Raw genomic sequence first — 14,292 nt, 5'->3', positions numbered from 1 at the left:
ACAGTGTGGTATTAGTAGTTTTACTTACGTAAAGGATCCAAATACTTCTTTCACCCATGTGAAACGGTCAGTTTAAAAGATTTTTACAAGTTTTCGAGTTTGAGAACATCTTTTTCTGTGTCCACTACCAACTTCTAAACCTCAGGACTGGTAGTTGCCTCCCTTCGGACAAAAAGACACTGAGGAACCATATGACTTCAACCTGAACCCAAACCCTGGATAAAGAGGTTCAGTGAATGTGGTGTAGAAGGTGTGGAGGTGGATCAGTTGGTCAGAGGAGACTGTGTAGAAGGACAGAATGCCAGCGGGACAGTCCACATACACTGCTACTCTGTGAGAAATAGAGACAGAGGAGGAGGAAGGAAGGACTTTTTCTCTGTTCTTGTGACAGACAGAGTAACCATCATCAGAGCAATTCAGACTCCAGGACCGGTAATTCACTCCAAACATACAGTCAACACTGGGTCCTCTCTTGGGGACTCCTCTGTAACTCACTGCTATGCGAACTCTTCCTCTCCACTCGACCTCCCAGTAACAGCAACCATTCAGACTGTCTCTACACAGCAGCTGTTTCCAGAAGTCAAACCTCTCTGGATGAACGGGATATGGCTGCTCCTCCTCCACATATGTCACCTTCCTGTTATATTCAGACAGATTTCTGTTCACTGTGTTTGTGTCCACTGTGAGTTCACAGAAATCTGATGGAGAGAAAGAGACACAACACAGCAGCAGTTTACCATCAGACACACTGGAAGGGTTTATTACATATTTGTGTGCTGATGTTGTTCATTTCAATTAAGTTTAATGATACATGTAAGAAATGTTTTAATTTCCAATTGTTGTAAAACAAACATCTCAAACAATGCTGAATTTGCATTAAAAATGTCATAATTTACCAAACATTCATAAAGACTTCTTCATGTGTCATGTCAGACCTGTGCACAACCCTTCAAATAAGGTTTTACCCATCTTTTGTATTTAAAGAGAAACTGACTGTGTGTTGGTTAGCCTTCACAAGTCAAATTGAATCCAAACTTACACTTCTTCAGGCCAGGTTTTAACCTTTGCTCTCCACCATGGTCCAACCTGAAGAAAGAAACATAGAATGAATTTCTATCCAAAATGAGAACTGCTGTTCAACATGAAGCAGACCTCCTTCTATTGCCAGAGCGATAGTGAAACAGGCTAGAGATAGGAATTAGGGGCAATAAGATGTCCTTCATGATACTGGGCCGGAGCAAAAAGACATGACATCAGTGAAATTAGAAGCACCAGAAGTGTATGACCTATTGTTGTCTGTCTATACCTGAGAGTGTCCAGTTTCCAGTGTGGATCCTCCAGTCCAGCAGAAAGCAGCTTCATGGCTGACTCTCCTGGATGATTGTAGCTCAGGTCCAGCACTCTCAGATGGGAAGGGTTGGAGCTCAGAGCTAGTGCCAGAGAAGCACAGCATTCTCCTGTGATCAGACAGCCTGACAGACTGGAATAAGAAACACAATTTTACAGATTATTTAATATAAAGCTAAAGCAGAATGAGCAAGACTTTGAAAATCAACTGTTTAAGAATCAGCTTAATACTTACCTGAGAGATTCCAGTGTGCAGTGTGCACTCTCCAGTCCAGCAGATATCAGCTTCCCTCCTAAATCCTGCAGGTCATTGTTACTCAGGTCCAGCTCTCTCAGACCAGAGGACTGGGAGCTGAGAACTGAGGATAGATCTTCACAGCTTCTCTCTGACAGGTTACAGCCACTCAACCTTGAAAGAAATGTTCACATTTTACAACATTGCTCTTAATAATTAATGTGATTAAAATGCATGTTTTCAATTACGCAACATTTTCAAATTTCTCTGCCTAATGAAGAGCATCTTTGTGTTAAACTGTTCAGCTGTGTTTGTGTTGGTTAGTCAGCTGTAAAAGAGATATAAATAACAGAGAACACTGACAGAGACCTTAAAAGTGCTAAGGTCTTAAAAGTTATTTTGATGTTTGCCTGTGTTTTGTTACACACTGTCATGAAGACAGTTTTTAAAAGTCAAAAAAATGTAAGAGATTTTTAATTTCACATTTGATAAAACTACAAAACCACTGTGACACTTTAAATCAGCTTAAAGCCACGTGTACATAATAAGAGGTAAATTGAAGTAAGGGCGCAAAGCATATTGCAGACACAGCGGCAAAGTATAGCCCAGGTATACGTCATCATTACTTCTGGTTTTGGTTGCGCCTTGAAAGGTCAGTAGCCATCGAGGTCAAAATAATTTGAACTTTGAGTGTAGCACTCAGTGGCAATTTGGATTGGTGCACCGTGGTCCATCAAGAGTAAGGCTTTCTCCAAGTTGTCTTCACAACATCAAAACAATGGCATAGCCAGGTTTAAAACAGATCCTGTGTAATTAGCTTCATACTCACCTGAGATTTTCCAATGTACAGTTTGGACTTTGAAGTCCAGCAGACAGAATCGTCACTCCTGAATCCTGCAGGTTGTTGTTACTCAGGTCTAACTCTCTCAGACTAGAGGACTGGGAGCCGAGAACTGAGGACAAAGCTGCACAGCTGACCTCTGAGAGGTTACAGCCAGTTAACCTGAAAAGAAAGAAATGTATGTATTTCATTTTCTCTGTATGATGATTCACATTTCTATGTTTATATGTGCATGTTTGTGTTGGTCAGTCATCTTTAACAGAGATCTCAGTAATAGAAACTACTGGTCATAAATATTGCACCGAGAGCTGAGGCAGAAGGCAAAGCTCTCAATAGACCGGTCATTTTTTGTGCCTACCCTCACCAATGGATGGATGGTCATAAAAAGACTATTTCTTTGTTTTCTTTTACTAAGGTGGTTAGTGGCATGAAACCCACTAACTGCCCCTTAGATATTATTCCAGCCAAGTTTTTGAAGGAGGTTCTGAGCTCCGTTGGGTCAAGTCTGCTTGTACTTATAAACACTTCTAAAATTGGAGAGCACCCTCTGTGCTCTCCAATTTTAGACCTGTCTCTCACTTGTTGGTCTTGGTCTCACAGGTTTTGGAAAAAGTTGTTTTTATTCAATTACAGACATTTTTGGAGATCAATTCTGTTCTTGATAAATTCCAGTCTGGTTTTAGATCCCGACATAGCACCGAGTCAGCACTGTTAAAGGTGCACAATGATATTGCCTTGTCTGTGGATGCTGGGAATCCTGCTGTGCTGGTACTGCTTGACCTCACAGCAGCCTTTGATACAGTCGACCATGCAGTCCTTGTATCTCGCCTAGAGCACATCGGCATCCGTGGCACCGCTCTCCAGTGGTTTAGGTCATACCTGGCAAACAGGAGTTTCTCTGTCGCGATTGGTGACCACTGCTCCTCAAAGGCGTCGCTGCCCTGTGGGGTGCCACAGGGATCTATTCTCGGCCCTATTCTGTTTTCAATGTATATGCTACCTCTGGGATCAATTATAAAAAAGCACAACCTGTCTTTTCACTTTTATGCCAACGACTTACAGATATATTTGCCCATGAAACCAAACGAAAACACTGCACTTACTAAGCTGCTGGACTGCATCACAAATATAAAGCAGTGGCTGTCACAGAACTTTTTACACTTAAACGATAGCAAAACTGAATGCATTTTGTTTGGTTCTCCATCTATGTCAAATGTTCTCACCTCAAACTTTGGCACTCTGGCCCCCCTTTTTAAATCTCATGTCAAAAATCTCGGGGTAACATTTGAGAACGGGCTTAAATTTGACAAAGATTAGCTCTGTTGTCAGCTCAAGCTTTTTTCAGCTACGTCTTTTGGCCAAAGTCAAGTCCTTTCTCAGTCGCCAGGATCTCGAGAAGGCAATCCATGCTTTCATCAGTTCTAGACTGGACTACTGCAATGCCCTTTACGTTGGCCTCAGTCAGTCATCAATTTCTCGTCTCCAACTTGTGCAGAACGCTGCTGCCCGATTTTTAACAAGCACGTCCAGACGGGAACACATTCCCCCTGTGCTGTCATCACTCCACTGGCTACCAGTCTGTTTTAGAATTGATTTTAAACTCCTGCTGTTTGTTTTTAATGCCATTCATGGCTTGGCCCCCTCTTACTTGTCTGAGATTTTAACTTTTCGCAGTTGCGGCAAAGCCTTGCGCTCCTCGGGTCAGCTTCTGTTAGAGGTCCCTAGGTCAAGACTGAAACAGTGGGGCGATCGTTCTTTTGCCGTCGCTGCTCCCAGACTGTGGAACAAACTACCCCCTGACATCCGCACCACTACTGACCTCAGCCTTTTTAAAACGAAGCTTAAGATCCACTTTTTTAAATTAGCATTTAATTCTGACTAGGAAGATACTGTCTCTTAGGTGTCCTCCTTCTGTCTGCTCCTTTCTTTGAATTTCTGGAAGGTTTTTAATGTCCTGCAGCGCTGCACCACTACACCACTTTTAATTGTATCTGTATGTTTTGTATGTGTTATGTATTGTTTTATGGCTTTGTTGTAAAGCACTTTGGGTACCTTTCGGCTATTGTAAAGGGCTATACAAATAAACTTGATTGAAACTTGATTGATAAAAAATAATCTGATTTTACCTGCGTTTTTTTCACCCTTTTTTTAAGATAGAGTTTGAAAAGGTCAGATAAATTGAGGAGATATTGAATTTCCAATTTTACGGAAATCTGTAAAACCACTGTGCCCCTTTACAATCATCCTATTACTGACCTGAGAGTTTCTAGTGTGCAGAATGGACTCTGAAGTCCAGCAGACATCAGCTTCGAATCCTGCAGGTCGTTGTTACTCAGGTCCAGCTCTTTCAGACTAGAGGACTTGGAGCTGAGAACTGAAGACAGAGCTTCGAAGCTCCTCTCTGACAGGTTACAGCCAGTCAGCCTGAAAAGACATGTACACATTTAACAACAGTGCTCTGAATATTTAATTTTATTAAAGGTGGAGTAATCCAAGATACTTTTTGTCAAAATTCAGTAAATCTATCCCCACGGCCACCTACTGTAGCTGTCTGTTTTCTGTGTGCACTGAAAAAAACTCCAGTGTTCCTACACAGCCCTGGTTGTTGGGGGCACCATGTAAACGTGATGGCATCAGCCAGGAGTTAAGATAAAGAGATCACTGACAAAGAGCAATAGAGGAAAAGGACTGAAGAAATACAAATTATAAAAGAAGTAGTATATTCGATTCAACTCACTTTACTTGTCATTTCACTGAGTACCTGCATAAAATAAGATTGTTTATCATCAGTCACAGTGCAAATTAATAAAACAGAAAAAAATCTAAACGTTATGGTATCATGATATTTCTCTGGCAATACTGTCTAACTACGCAGACGCCAAGTTTCAATCTTTTATTATATAAATTGCACATGGGAATTCAACTTTTTTGTACTTGAATAACAGTATAAATTGCTGTTTGATTCCACTTTCTAGTGCAGTTGAGATTACATGATTTGAAGTTCAAGTTGTTTCATAGGAACTCTTGCGATTCCCGCCCCTTATGAGTAGATTCTTTGTGTTTGTCTAATCATGTTTGTGTTGGTCAGTCAGCCTTAACAGAGATGTCAAAAAACACCACTGGTTTTAAAAGTAAATCTGATTTGAGAAGACATTGTTTAAAATATTAAGATTTTTAATGTCCAGTTTTATGAAACTCTTCAAACCCACTGTGAAACTTTACAATCAGCTTAATTCTGACCTGAGAGTTTGAAGTGTACAGAATTTATTCTCCAGTCCAGCAGACAGTAGCTTTACTCCTGAATCCTGCAGGTGGTTGTTACTCAGATCCAACTCTCTCAGACTAGAGGACTGGGAGCTGAGAACTGAGGACAGAGCTTCACAACTTCTCTCTGAGATGTTACAGCTAGTTAACCTGGGGAACGATTAGCAACAAACAGATACAAATATATTTTTTGTCATGTATAAAATTAGGAGTATTTGAAATTGTTCATATACTTATATCCACCTACAGAGCCTTGTTGGAGGCTTTGACCACGGGTAGCAGCCTCAGAACAGCCTCCTCTGAAGCAGAGTATTGATTCAGGTCAAACACATCCAAATCTTTTCCTGATGACAGTACGATGAAGACCAGAGCTGACCACTGAGCAGGAGACAGATTATCTGTGGAGAGACGTCCTGATCTGAGGTACTGTTGGATCTCCTCCACCAGAGAATGATCATTCAGTTCATTCAGACAGTGGAACAGATTAATGCTTCTCTCTGGAGATAGTTTCTCATTGATCTTCTTTTTGATGTATTGGACTGTTTCCTGATTTGTCTGTGAGGTACTTCCTCTTTGTGTCATCAGACCTCGTAGGAGAGTCTGATTGGTCTCAAGTGAAAGACCCAGGAGGAAGCGGAGGAACAAGTCCAGGTGTCCATTTGGACTCTGTAAGGCCTCGTCCACAGCAGTCTGGTAGAGATATGTTGGTGTAGATCTGTCTTTAAATGGATTAGACCACCATTTTGCTTTTGGGAGGAGATTGACTCCAGAGTTGGTGAAGGTCAGATGGACATGAAGAGCACCCAGAAACTCCTGAACACTCAGATGGACAAAGCAGAACACATTGTCTTGGTACAGTCCTCTCTCCTCTTTAAAGATCTGTGTGAACACTCCTGAGACCACAGAGGCTGCTCTGATATCGATGCCACACTCTGTCAGGTCTGATTCATAGAAGATCAGGTTGCCTTTCTGCAGCTGCTCAAAAGCCAGTTTTCCCAGAGACTCGATCATCTTCCTGCTCTCTGGAATCCAGTGTGGATCTGTTTGAGCTCCTTTGTCGTACTTGACGTTCTTCAGTTTGGCCTGAACCACCAGGAAGTGGATGTACATCTCAGTCAGGGTCTTGGGCAGCTCTCCTCGGTCTCTGGTCTTCAACTCATCCTCCAGAACTGTAGCAGTGATCCAGCAGAAGATTGGGATGTGGCACATGATGTGGAGGCTTCGTGATGTCTTGATGTGGGAGATGATTCTGTCGGCCGGCTCCTCATCTCTGAATCTCTTCCTGAAGTACTCCTCCTTCTGGGCGTCATTGAAACCTCTGATCTCAGTCACAATGTCAACACACTCAGGAGGGATCTGATTGGCTGCTGCAGGTCGTGTGGTTATCCAGAGGTGAGCAGAGGGAAGCAGATTCCCCCTGATGAGGTTTGTCAGCAGCACACCCACTGAGGTGGACTCTGTAACATCAGTCAGGATCTCAGTGTTGTGGAAGTCCAGAGGAAGTCGACACTCATCCAGACCGTCAAAGATGAACAAAACCTGGAACTCTTCAAAACTGAAGATTCCTTCTTCTTTTGTAATATGAAAGAAGTAATGAACAAGTTCCACCAAGCTGTACCTTCTCTCTTTCAGCACATTCAGCTCTCTGAAGGTGAATGGGAATGTGAACTGGATGTCCTGGTTGGCTTTGCCTTCAGCCCAGTCCAGAGTGAACTTCTGTGTTAAGACTGTTTTCCCGATGCCAGCCACTCCCTTTGTCATCACTGTCCTGATCGGTTCATCCCTTCCAGTTGAGACTTTAAAGATGTCTTCTTGTCTGATTGTTGTTTCTAGTCTGTCTGGTTTCCAAGATGCTGTTTCAATTTGTCTGACCTCATGTTCAACATTGATCTCTGTAGTCCCTCCTTTTTTTAGGTAGAGCTGTGTGAACATCTGATTCAGAACTGTTTTCTGTTTTTCTGCTTTAGCAATCCCCTCAATCACATAGTAGAACCTTTTTTTCAGTTCGGATTTGAGTATTTGCTGGCACTTTGAAGAAGAGTCAAGAGTCTCTGAGGAAATAAAACAATTCAATCAATGAGGGGGTGTTACAGTGAATGTGAGTCGTTAAATCTACTCAGCTCATTTTAAAACTAGGTCCTATATACCGTAAATATTGGAAAGTTACTTAGGATCCCTAAGCTGCAACAACTGAAGAATTGTTGAATGCGGAATCAAATCGGACAGCTCTTCTAGGTTTCCAAATGTAATCTGACCTAATTGTTCAAATTCTGATAGTGAAACAAGTAATTTTACTCAAAACAATGTTAGATCCCTCTACTTATGGTATTTGGTTTCTTTCCCGCCATGTGTGACAACACCTGTCCCCGCCCTAATGTGTGTGTCTTATTCTCTAATCGGCCCCAGTGTATAAATACTCACCCTTTTCCTGTCAGTGGCGAGATTGTCTTGTCCTTTGTGCCAGAGTTCCAGCCTGATTTCTAGTGTGTGTGTTTCCTATTGTAAGCTTAGACCTTTTTCTGTACCCTTGACTTAAAGCTCTGCCTAGGGATTTTGGAACCTTTGCCTGTAAATATTTGTTCAAATAAACTACTCAACTCAATGTGTTCCACCATAAGTAATTAGAGCCTGTTTTTAACTGGTACCAAGAACATTAGTTTCAAACAAAATCTCTGTGGGCACTTTGTATAAAGCCAAGGGCACAGTTAATAAACTTTGCACAGAGATTTAGAAATGCTCTTAATTTTCTGAGCTGACACTGTACGCAAAACGTAAACATGTTTTCTGACGATATCACCAGATCAATATTGTGACGGATCAAAACTGTGTACGCTAGGTGGGCAGTTCACCACTGGAACAGAGCAAAAACAAAGTAGGATGTTGGCAACATACCACCTATGTAAACAAATGTTGGACAACGTCTAGACAACTGTGTTAGTCCCCTGGCGGCACACATTGGCTCAATTGCTTCATACTCTGTTATTCCTGCTTCTTCATTTTGGTCCTGCAAAGAAGGAGAGAAAAAGCCAATTACACAAAATGACAAAAATAGTGATTTGTTGCATTGTGTCAAAATGTTACAGTCTCTCAGCATGACTAGAGCGCTTATGAAGAAATGTGTTCCTCACCAGTTTCTTCAGCACTTCATGGACAGCGTCGTTAATTGCATGTTTGTACATCTTATATAGTTCTTCTGTCTCAGTTGTACACTCTGTTGTACACAACATAGAGTAAAGGTGTGACATTAGAGGCATCTCAAGCTATTATAGTTCTGTGTCAACGCAGTTTTAGAAGAAGAAGTTTCCACACCAAGGGCAGAGGGCCTTTGTTCGGGTACGTTGTCCCAGCATCTCTTCATCAGTTCTGTCAACTCAGCCAACCCCGCAGCCTGGCCCCTGATGTCGTCCAGCAGTGGACGCTGTCCCTCCGGGATGAGAAGTTTCACTCTGGTGGGCTTCGCATCTACATTGGAGAAATGATTGAAAATGCTGTCAGAGTGGAGGTTAGTAAGACCTCGGAAATACCTGAAGAGGCAGTCCGGAATGATGCTTATGTTAAGAGTCAGGTAAGCTACTGCTAAATAGGATAGCTGTATCTCCATTTTAGCATTAAAAATCATTCTTTTGTGAGTTATCTGATACTGATTAATAATATCTGAAAATCAATCTTTTAATATGTGTCTTTTCACCATAATGTAAAGTATAAGTACAATTTATTTAAGGGTTGTTTCTTACAATTTACATAATTTACATACATTTTTCAGGGAATATCTTTTATATCAAAGCAAAAATTGCCATTGTAGGTGAAATTTCCATGACTTAATTGATATCAAATCCAAAAATGTAATCAAATCGGGAAGTGAATCACAATCAAATTAATTCAGGAAGTCATTGGTGAAACCCAAACCTAATGTGAGCTTGAAGAGCACATTAAAGTTGAGATGGCACTCTATAGTCTTTTAAATATGCAGAGGAGGTATTTTTGATTGTTTCCTTGCCGTGTTCTTTTGGTCTTTATTTTCTTTTCCTATATTCATTCCTTGTGTATATTCACATGCTTTCCTTCCTGTATTACTTTGTAGTGTTGAGTTGTATGTGTCTTTCTCAAGCTTTGTTTCCTGTTGAGTCCCTAATGTGTTTCACCTGTTCCTCTTCAGCCAGATTAATCAAATTAGCAGTCTCTTGTTCAGTTTCAGAGTGTCTGGGTTCGGTCCTGGCTGCGTAGTCCTGTGTAGTTTCCTCCAGTCAGTAGTTCTTCAAGTATTTCTGGATTTTCCCTTTAGTCTGTCTGTTTATGGATCCAGCTTAAACCAAGTTCTTGGTGAAGCTCACACTTTTGAATTTCTGCCAGTAGTTGACATGAAAAGACTTTTATGACGTGTTTGGGTCATAGGGCACACCAAACCAATGTGGCAAACCAATTCGAACATCCTGTAGCTAAACAGTTTAGAGCAACTACACGTACCGATACAGCCCAACTTAAGACACAGTCACTTACTTCCATATGGTTGTTTCCCTGTGACGATGGACCATAGCAGTATGCCATAACTGAAAGACAGACAGAGAGACATACATGTCAGGATAACTATTTATATTACAACAATCACAACCTGGTTCATTATTGGCTTGAGGTTGTTTACATTTGTAAATGAATGCTCGTATGATAATTATAACATTCAATGACAGACTGGTAGTCCTGTTCATAGAGGGGCGGAGTACCTCTTTTCTGGAAACACTTCCCCCACCAGTCAACTACATTTATTGAGAAAGTAATCCAATATCTTTCGCACCTGCCACAATGATCTACATTTTTAAAAGATGTAGGCCATTCTGATAGACATTTTCTATATGTCATGATGAACTACCCCTACTACATTTATGGATGAAGTAGTCCATTCTTATAAGACTAATTTTAACTACAATTATGGTGGAAGTAATACATTTTGTAAGTTATTTCCTACCTGACAGAATGAGCTACCTTGCTTTTAACTACATTTATGTTTTTATTATATTTACTACCTGCCATAATGAACTACCCTTTTTTTAACAACATTTCTAGAAGAAGTAGTCCATTCATGACTATTATAGATATAGAAATTTCCTACAGAACAGAAGGAACTACCCTACTTAGACTACATTTACAGACAAAGTATTCCATTCCAATATACATTTTCCATCTAATAGAATGAACTACCCTACTGTTAACTGCATTTATAGAGGAAGTATTCCATTCTGATAGATATTTTATTTTGGCAGAAAAGGTCTCTCCCCAAGTTGGCCAAAACAAGTGCCTCGGAACACCTGCCAACTGCCGACGACAGCTGATTGGACGAACGCATAATGTGGGTGTGGTTTCTCCAGAAATTCAAAGCCAGATTGTCATGGCTGTCATACAACCTCATATTTTACTAAAATAGCTCACCAAAACATGTTTCCGGAAATGGTTTCAGGCTCATCCCACTCGTCATTACTGGGTTAGCACGCCAATCAGATGGATCATTTGAGTTTGACTGCCTGCAGTGCCCGCCTTCCGACCGAGCATGTCAGGTCGGCCAAAATGTAGCCAAACAGCCCCCCCAACGGACAACGGCACGGACCACACCAAACAGACTCGAGTCACCGACTTCTGCCGATTGTCGGCTTAGTGTGTCAGCGTCTTTAGGGCTTAGTGCTAATAAATGACCCTTGCTATGTTTAATCACAATAGCTTGTTTAATAGTACTATAATGATTGTTACTACAAGCAGTTTGCATTCTCCCTTTAACAAACGTCAAAACTAGATCTGTATGATCATGTAAAGCCTGTTAATCTAAAATATGGTGGGACAGCATATGTGAGTGAGTCGGCTTGTCCATCTGTCTGTCCGTCCATCCGTCTGTCTGTGCGTCCGTCTGTCCGTCTGCCCTTCTGCCCGTCTGTGTTAGTATTTACTATATGATGAATAAAACAGTCTTGTTAAGTTCTGGTTCGATGCTCGTGCACCTGTAGATATCATAGGCTCTGTTGGGTATGTACGATAACTGAAACGCCTCCGGTGGCGTGTAGTTGACCGTTCCCCCTACTTCCTCATCATCCGTCTTGGAAACCTGGGAGACGCTGCAGGATATCCGGGCAAGACCGAAATCTGTAAGCTGCAGAGAGAATTAGCAAATAGAGCAAGGAGGCTAATGGGGGGAATTTCTTCTTCTACTACACTGCATTTATCTGACCAACATAGTTAACGTTTATCAAGATTTTTGCACACAAAACATAATAAGAGCCTCAAAAATTTGTTTTGCAGTTCATACAAGTGCTGCAGATCAATTGAAGGCGATTCATTGGCAACACTTTCTAAAACTACCTCATACGATCCCTTTAATGAAGGACACAAAAGACGGAAACAACCTGTTTTGTCCAAAAATTGACCCAGAACCATTATTGCACTTTTTCAAATTATTAGTAATGCTGCAAAACAAATGAAATAAAAAGTTTCCATTAGATATGATAGTAAATAGTTTTCTTTGAGTTCAAAACGAAACACAAAAGTCTGAATATGAACAATATGTACAAATGTCAAATAGGGCTGGGTTTAAAAATTCTTCATTTGAATGTTCTGACATTGAATCATAAAATCCAGAGGTCAATCTTTTATTGTTTGCCTTTCCCGTACACGAGGGAAGATTTAACCCCGGCGGTCTCACCCTGCCAACCAGATCTGGCCACTCCGCCTGCTGCTGGCAGTTGCTATGGTAACGTTAGATCGTAAGACGTCATGACCCAATCAGGCAGCGAAACAGTGTTTCTCCACAGCGCTACGGAGGAAGGTCTGGCAATGCTAGACTACTCACCTTGGCATTGAGAGCGTCGTCCAGCAGCACGTTGGGGGGCTTCAGGTCCTGGTGGAGCAAGGGATGGGGCAGACTGTGGAGGAAGTTTACACCCAGAGCCACTTGGTGAGTCAGTCTGAAGACCAGCGGCCAGGGTGGTGGAGTTTCACTCAAGGCATCCTGTCAGATTGGTTGAATAGTTACAGATCAACAAATAGGAGACTGTGACATAGTGAGCTACACATCTGTTACGAAAGATTACTTCTAACAATTAATCGATTATCAAAACATTTGCAGACGGACTAATGGATGAGTTGACTAATTGTCGCAGCTTTAAATTTAGAAACCAAATGAATGACTCATATCTGATGGTAGTACTATTGTGGAAGTAAAAGTTCTCTCAGGTCCAATACAATGGACCGGTTCAGATTTATCCACTGCACAGTGGAGATAGAAGCTCACTAGTAGCGTATCCAAGGTTACAGGAAGCAACTAAATATAAAGGCTCAGAATACATTCATTCAGAAGACTGTCTGGTTAGTTTTGCATAGACCCACTACGGTCTGCTCAAACTAATGAAAAACTTTGTTTAACCATCATGTTGTCCACGGATCAAATTTGACCAATTTTTAAAAGTTTTCAGAAATATGATATGTCAAAACTAGGGCTGAAGGTTTAAGAACAAAAAGTGACAAAAATGTTAGAAAGCAACAAGATGTTGCGAAAAGTGTCCAAATTATTGAAAAAATGCAACAAAAACAATGATAAAACACTCACTTAGTAAAGGTAAAAAATGACAAAAAAAACACCAAAACATTTTGAAAAGCGGCAAAACATTAGACAAAAAAACTGTTGAAAAACTCTACTAATAAAAAAAATAAAAACAAACAAAAACTTAAAATAAAACTTTTTTTTTTCATGGTCGATGGGTTAAAAGAGGTGTGAATGCGGGTGAAGCCGACCTGGGATCTGAACAAGAGGTCTCAATCACAGCGACCAATGAAATGCTTTGTTTTTAACACTAAGATAGGTAAAAGGAACACCGACTTAATTAACACAGGAGAAACATGATCAGGGAACAGGAAGGTTGATATCTGGATAAAACTAAAACTGTTATTCACATGCTTTTACACTACTTTAAACGCTGGTTACCTGCAGGTTGGCCAGTGACCCCCTCTCCATGAGCTCCATGACCACGCCAAGCTGTGTTGATGGGCCAGAGTGGGGCGGTCGACCCCTGAAGACCCCTCGGATGCGGACAACATGCGGGCTGCTCGCCTGACGCATCTTGACGATCTCACGCAGCAAAGACGCTCCGGTCCTGTGTGTTTGCATAATGAGTGATTCACATAGGCCTGTCACTATTAATACATAATTGTCCATTTTTCTTGCAACAAAGTTACTTTATTTAACTTCCGTTAATTGCTAACATTAGCCAAGGTCTTGCATGACTGATAACTGTTACATATGCAATAATGTAATCGTCTAAGTGATCATTGGTCGTACTATATATTTGTTAGTTGTTGGCACTTGAACCTATACATGTTCATAGCAACAAAAAAACAAGGGTAGGATACAGTTAGATATGATGTTTTATGATAATAAATAGTCTTGGTATACTTTATTGGCTGTGTATTTGTGTTATTACTTTATCTGGGTCACATGACAAAAGATTTACACTGAAAATGTATTCATAGCTTTAATATTTTTAAATGAATGCCTTACTGTTGTGGTTTGGGGTTTTTAGTTGGGTTCATTTTCCCTTTTTCATTGGCCTCCTTGTGTTTTTGTCTGTTTTTC

The 14,292-nt window shown here is 40.9% G+C and overlaps 1 protein-coding gene across 1 annotated transcript in view; it reads right to left on the bottom strand.

Moving 5' to 3' along the window:
- The window catches only part of LOC117949498 (NACHT, LRR and PYD domains-containing protein 3-like), a 29,057-nt gene continuing 14,765 nt past the window's right edge, over positions 1-14,292 (bottom strand). Inside the window, exons 3-17 of the mRNA XM_034879799.1 lie at positions 13,645-13,813; positions 12,514-12,672; positions 11,669-11,817; positions 10,185-10,234; positions 8,997-9,149; positions 8,816-8,898; positions 8,580-8,691; positions 5,935-7,738; positions 5,664-5,837; positions 4,680-4,847; positions 2,412-2,585; positions 1,583-1,756; positions 1,307-1,480; positions 1,040-1,086; positions 1-698 (exon numbers count right to left, since the gene is read on the bottom strand). Of these exons, the coding sequence (XP_034735690.1) occupies positions 142-698; positions 1,040-1,086; positions 1,307-1,480; positions 1,583-1,756; positions 2,412-2,585; positions 4,680-4,847; positions 5,664-5,837; positions 5,935-7,738; positions 8,580-8,691; positions 8,816-8,898; positions 8,997-9,149; positions 10,185-10,234; positions 11,669-11,817; positions 12,514-12,672; positions 13,645-13,813 (4,147 nt within the window). The 3' untranslated portion in view covers positions 1-141. The remainder of the gene's footprint in view (positions 699-1,039; positions 1,087-1,306; positions 1,481-1,582; positions 1,757-2,411; positions 2,586-4,679; positions 4,848-5,663; positions 5,838-5,934; positions 7,739-8,579; positions 8,692-8,815; positions 8,899-8,996; positions 9,150-10,184; positions 10,235-11,668; positions 11,818-12,513; positions 12,673-13,644; positions 13,814-14,292) is intronic.

The sequence above is a fragment of the Etheostoma cragini genome, chromosome 8, assembly GCF_013103735.1.
Source record: "Etheostoma cragini isolate CJK2018 chromosome 8, CSU_Ecrag_1.0, whole genome shotgun sequence".
NCBI lineage: Eukaryota > Metazoa > Chordata > Actinopteri > Perciformes > Percidae > Etheostoma > Etheostoma cragini.
Note: the sequence above shows the minus strand (reverse complement) of the source record. Positions and strands in the feature narration are given on the sequence as shown.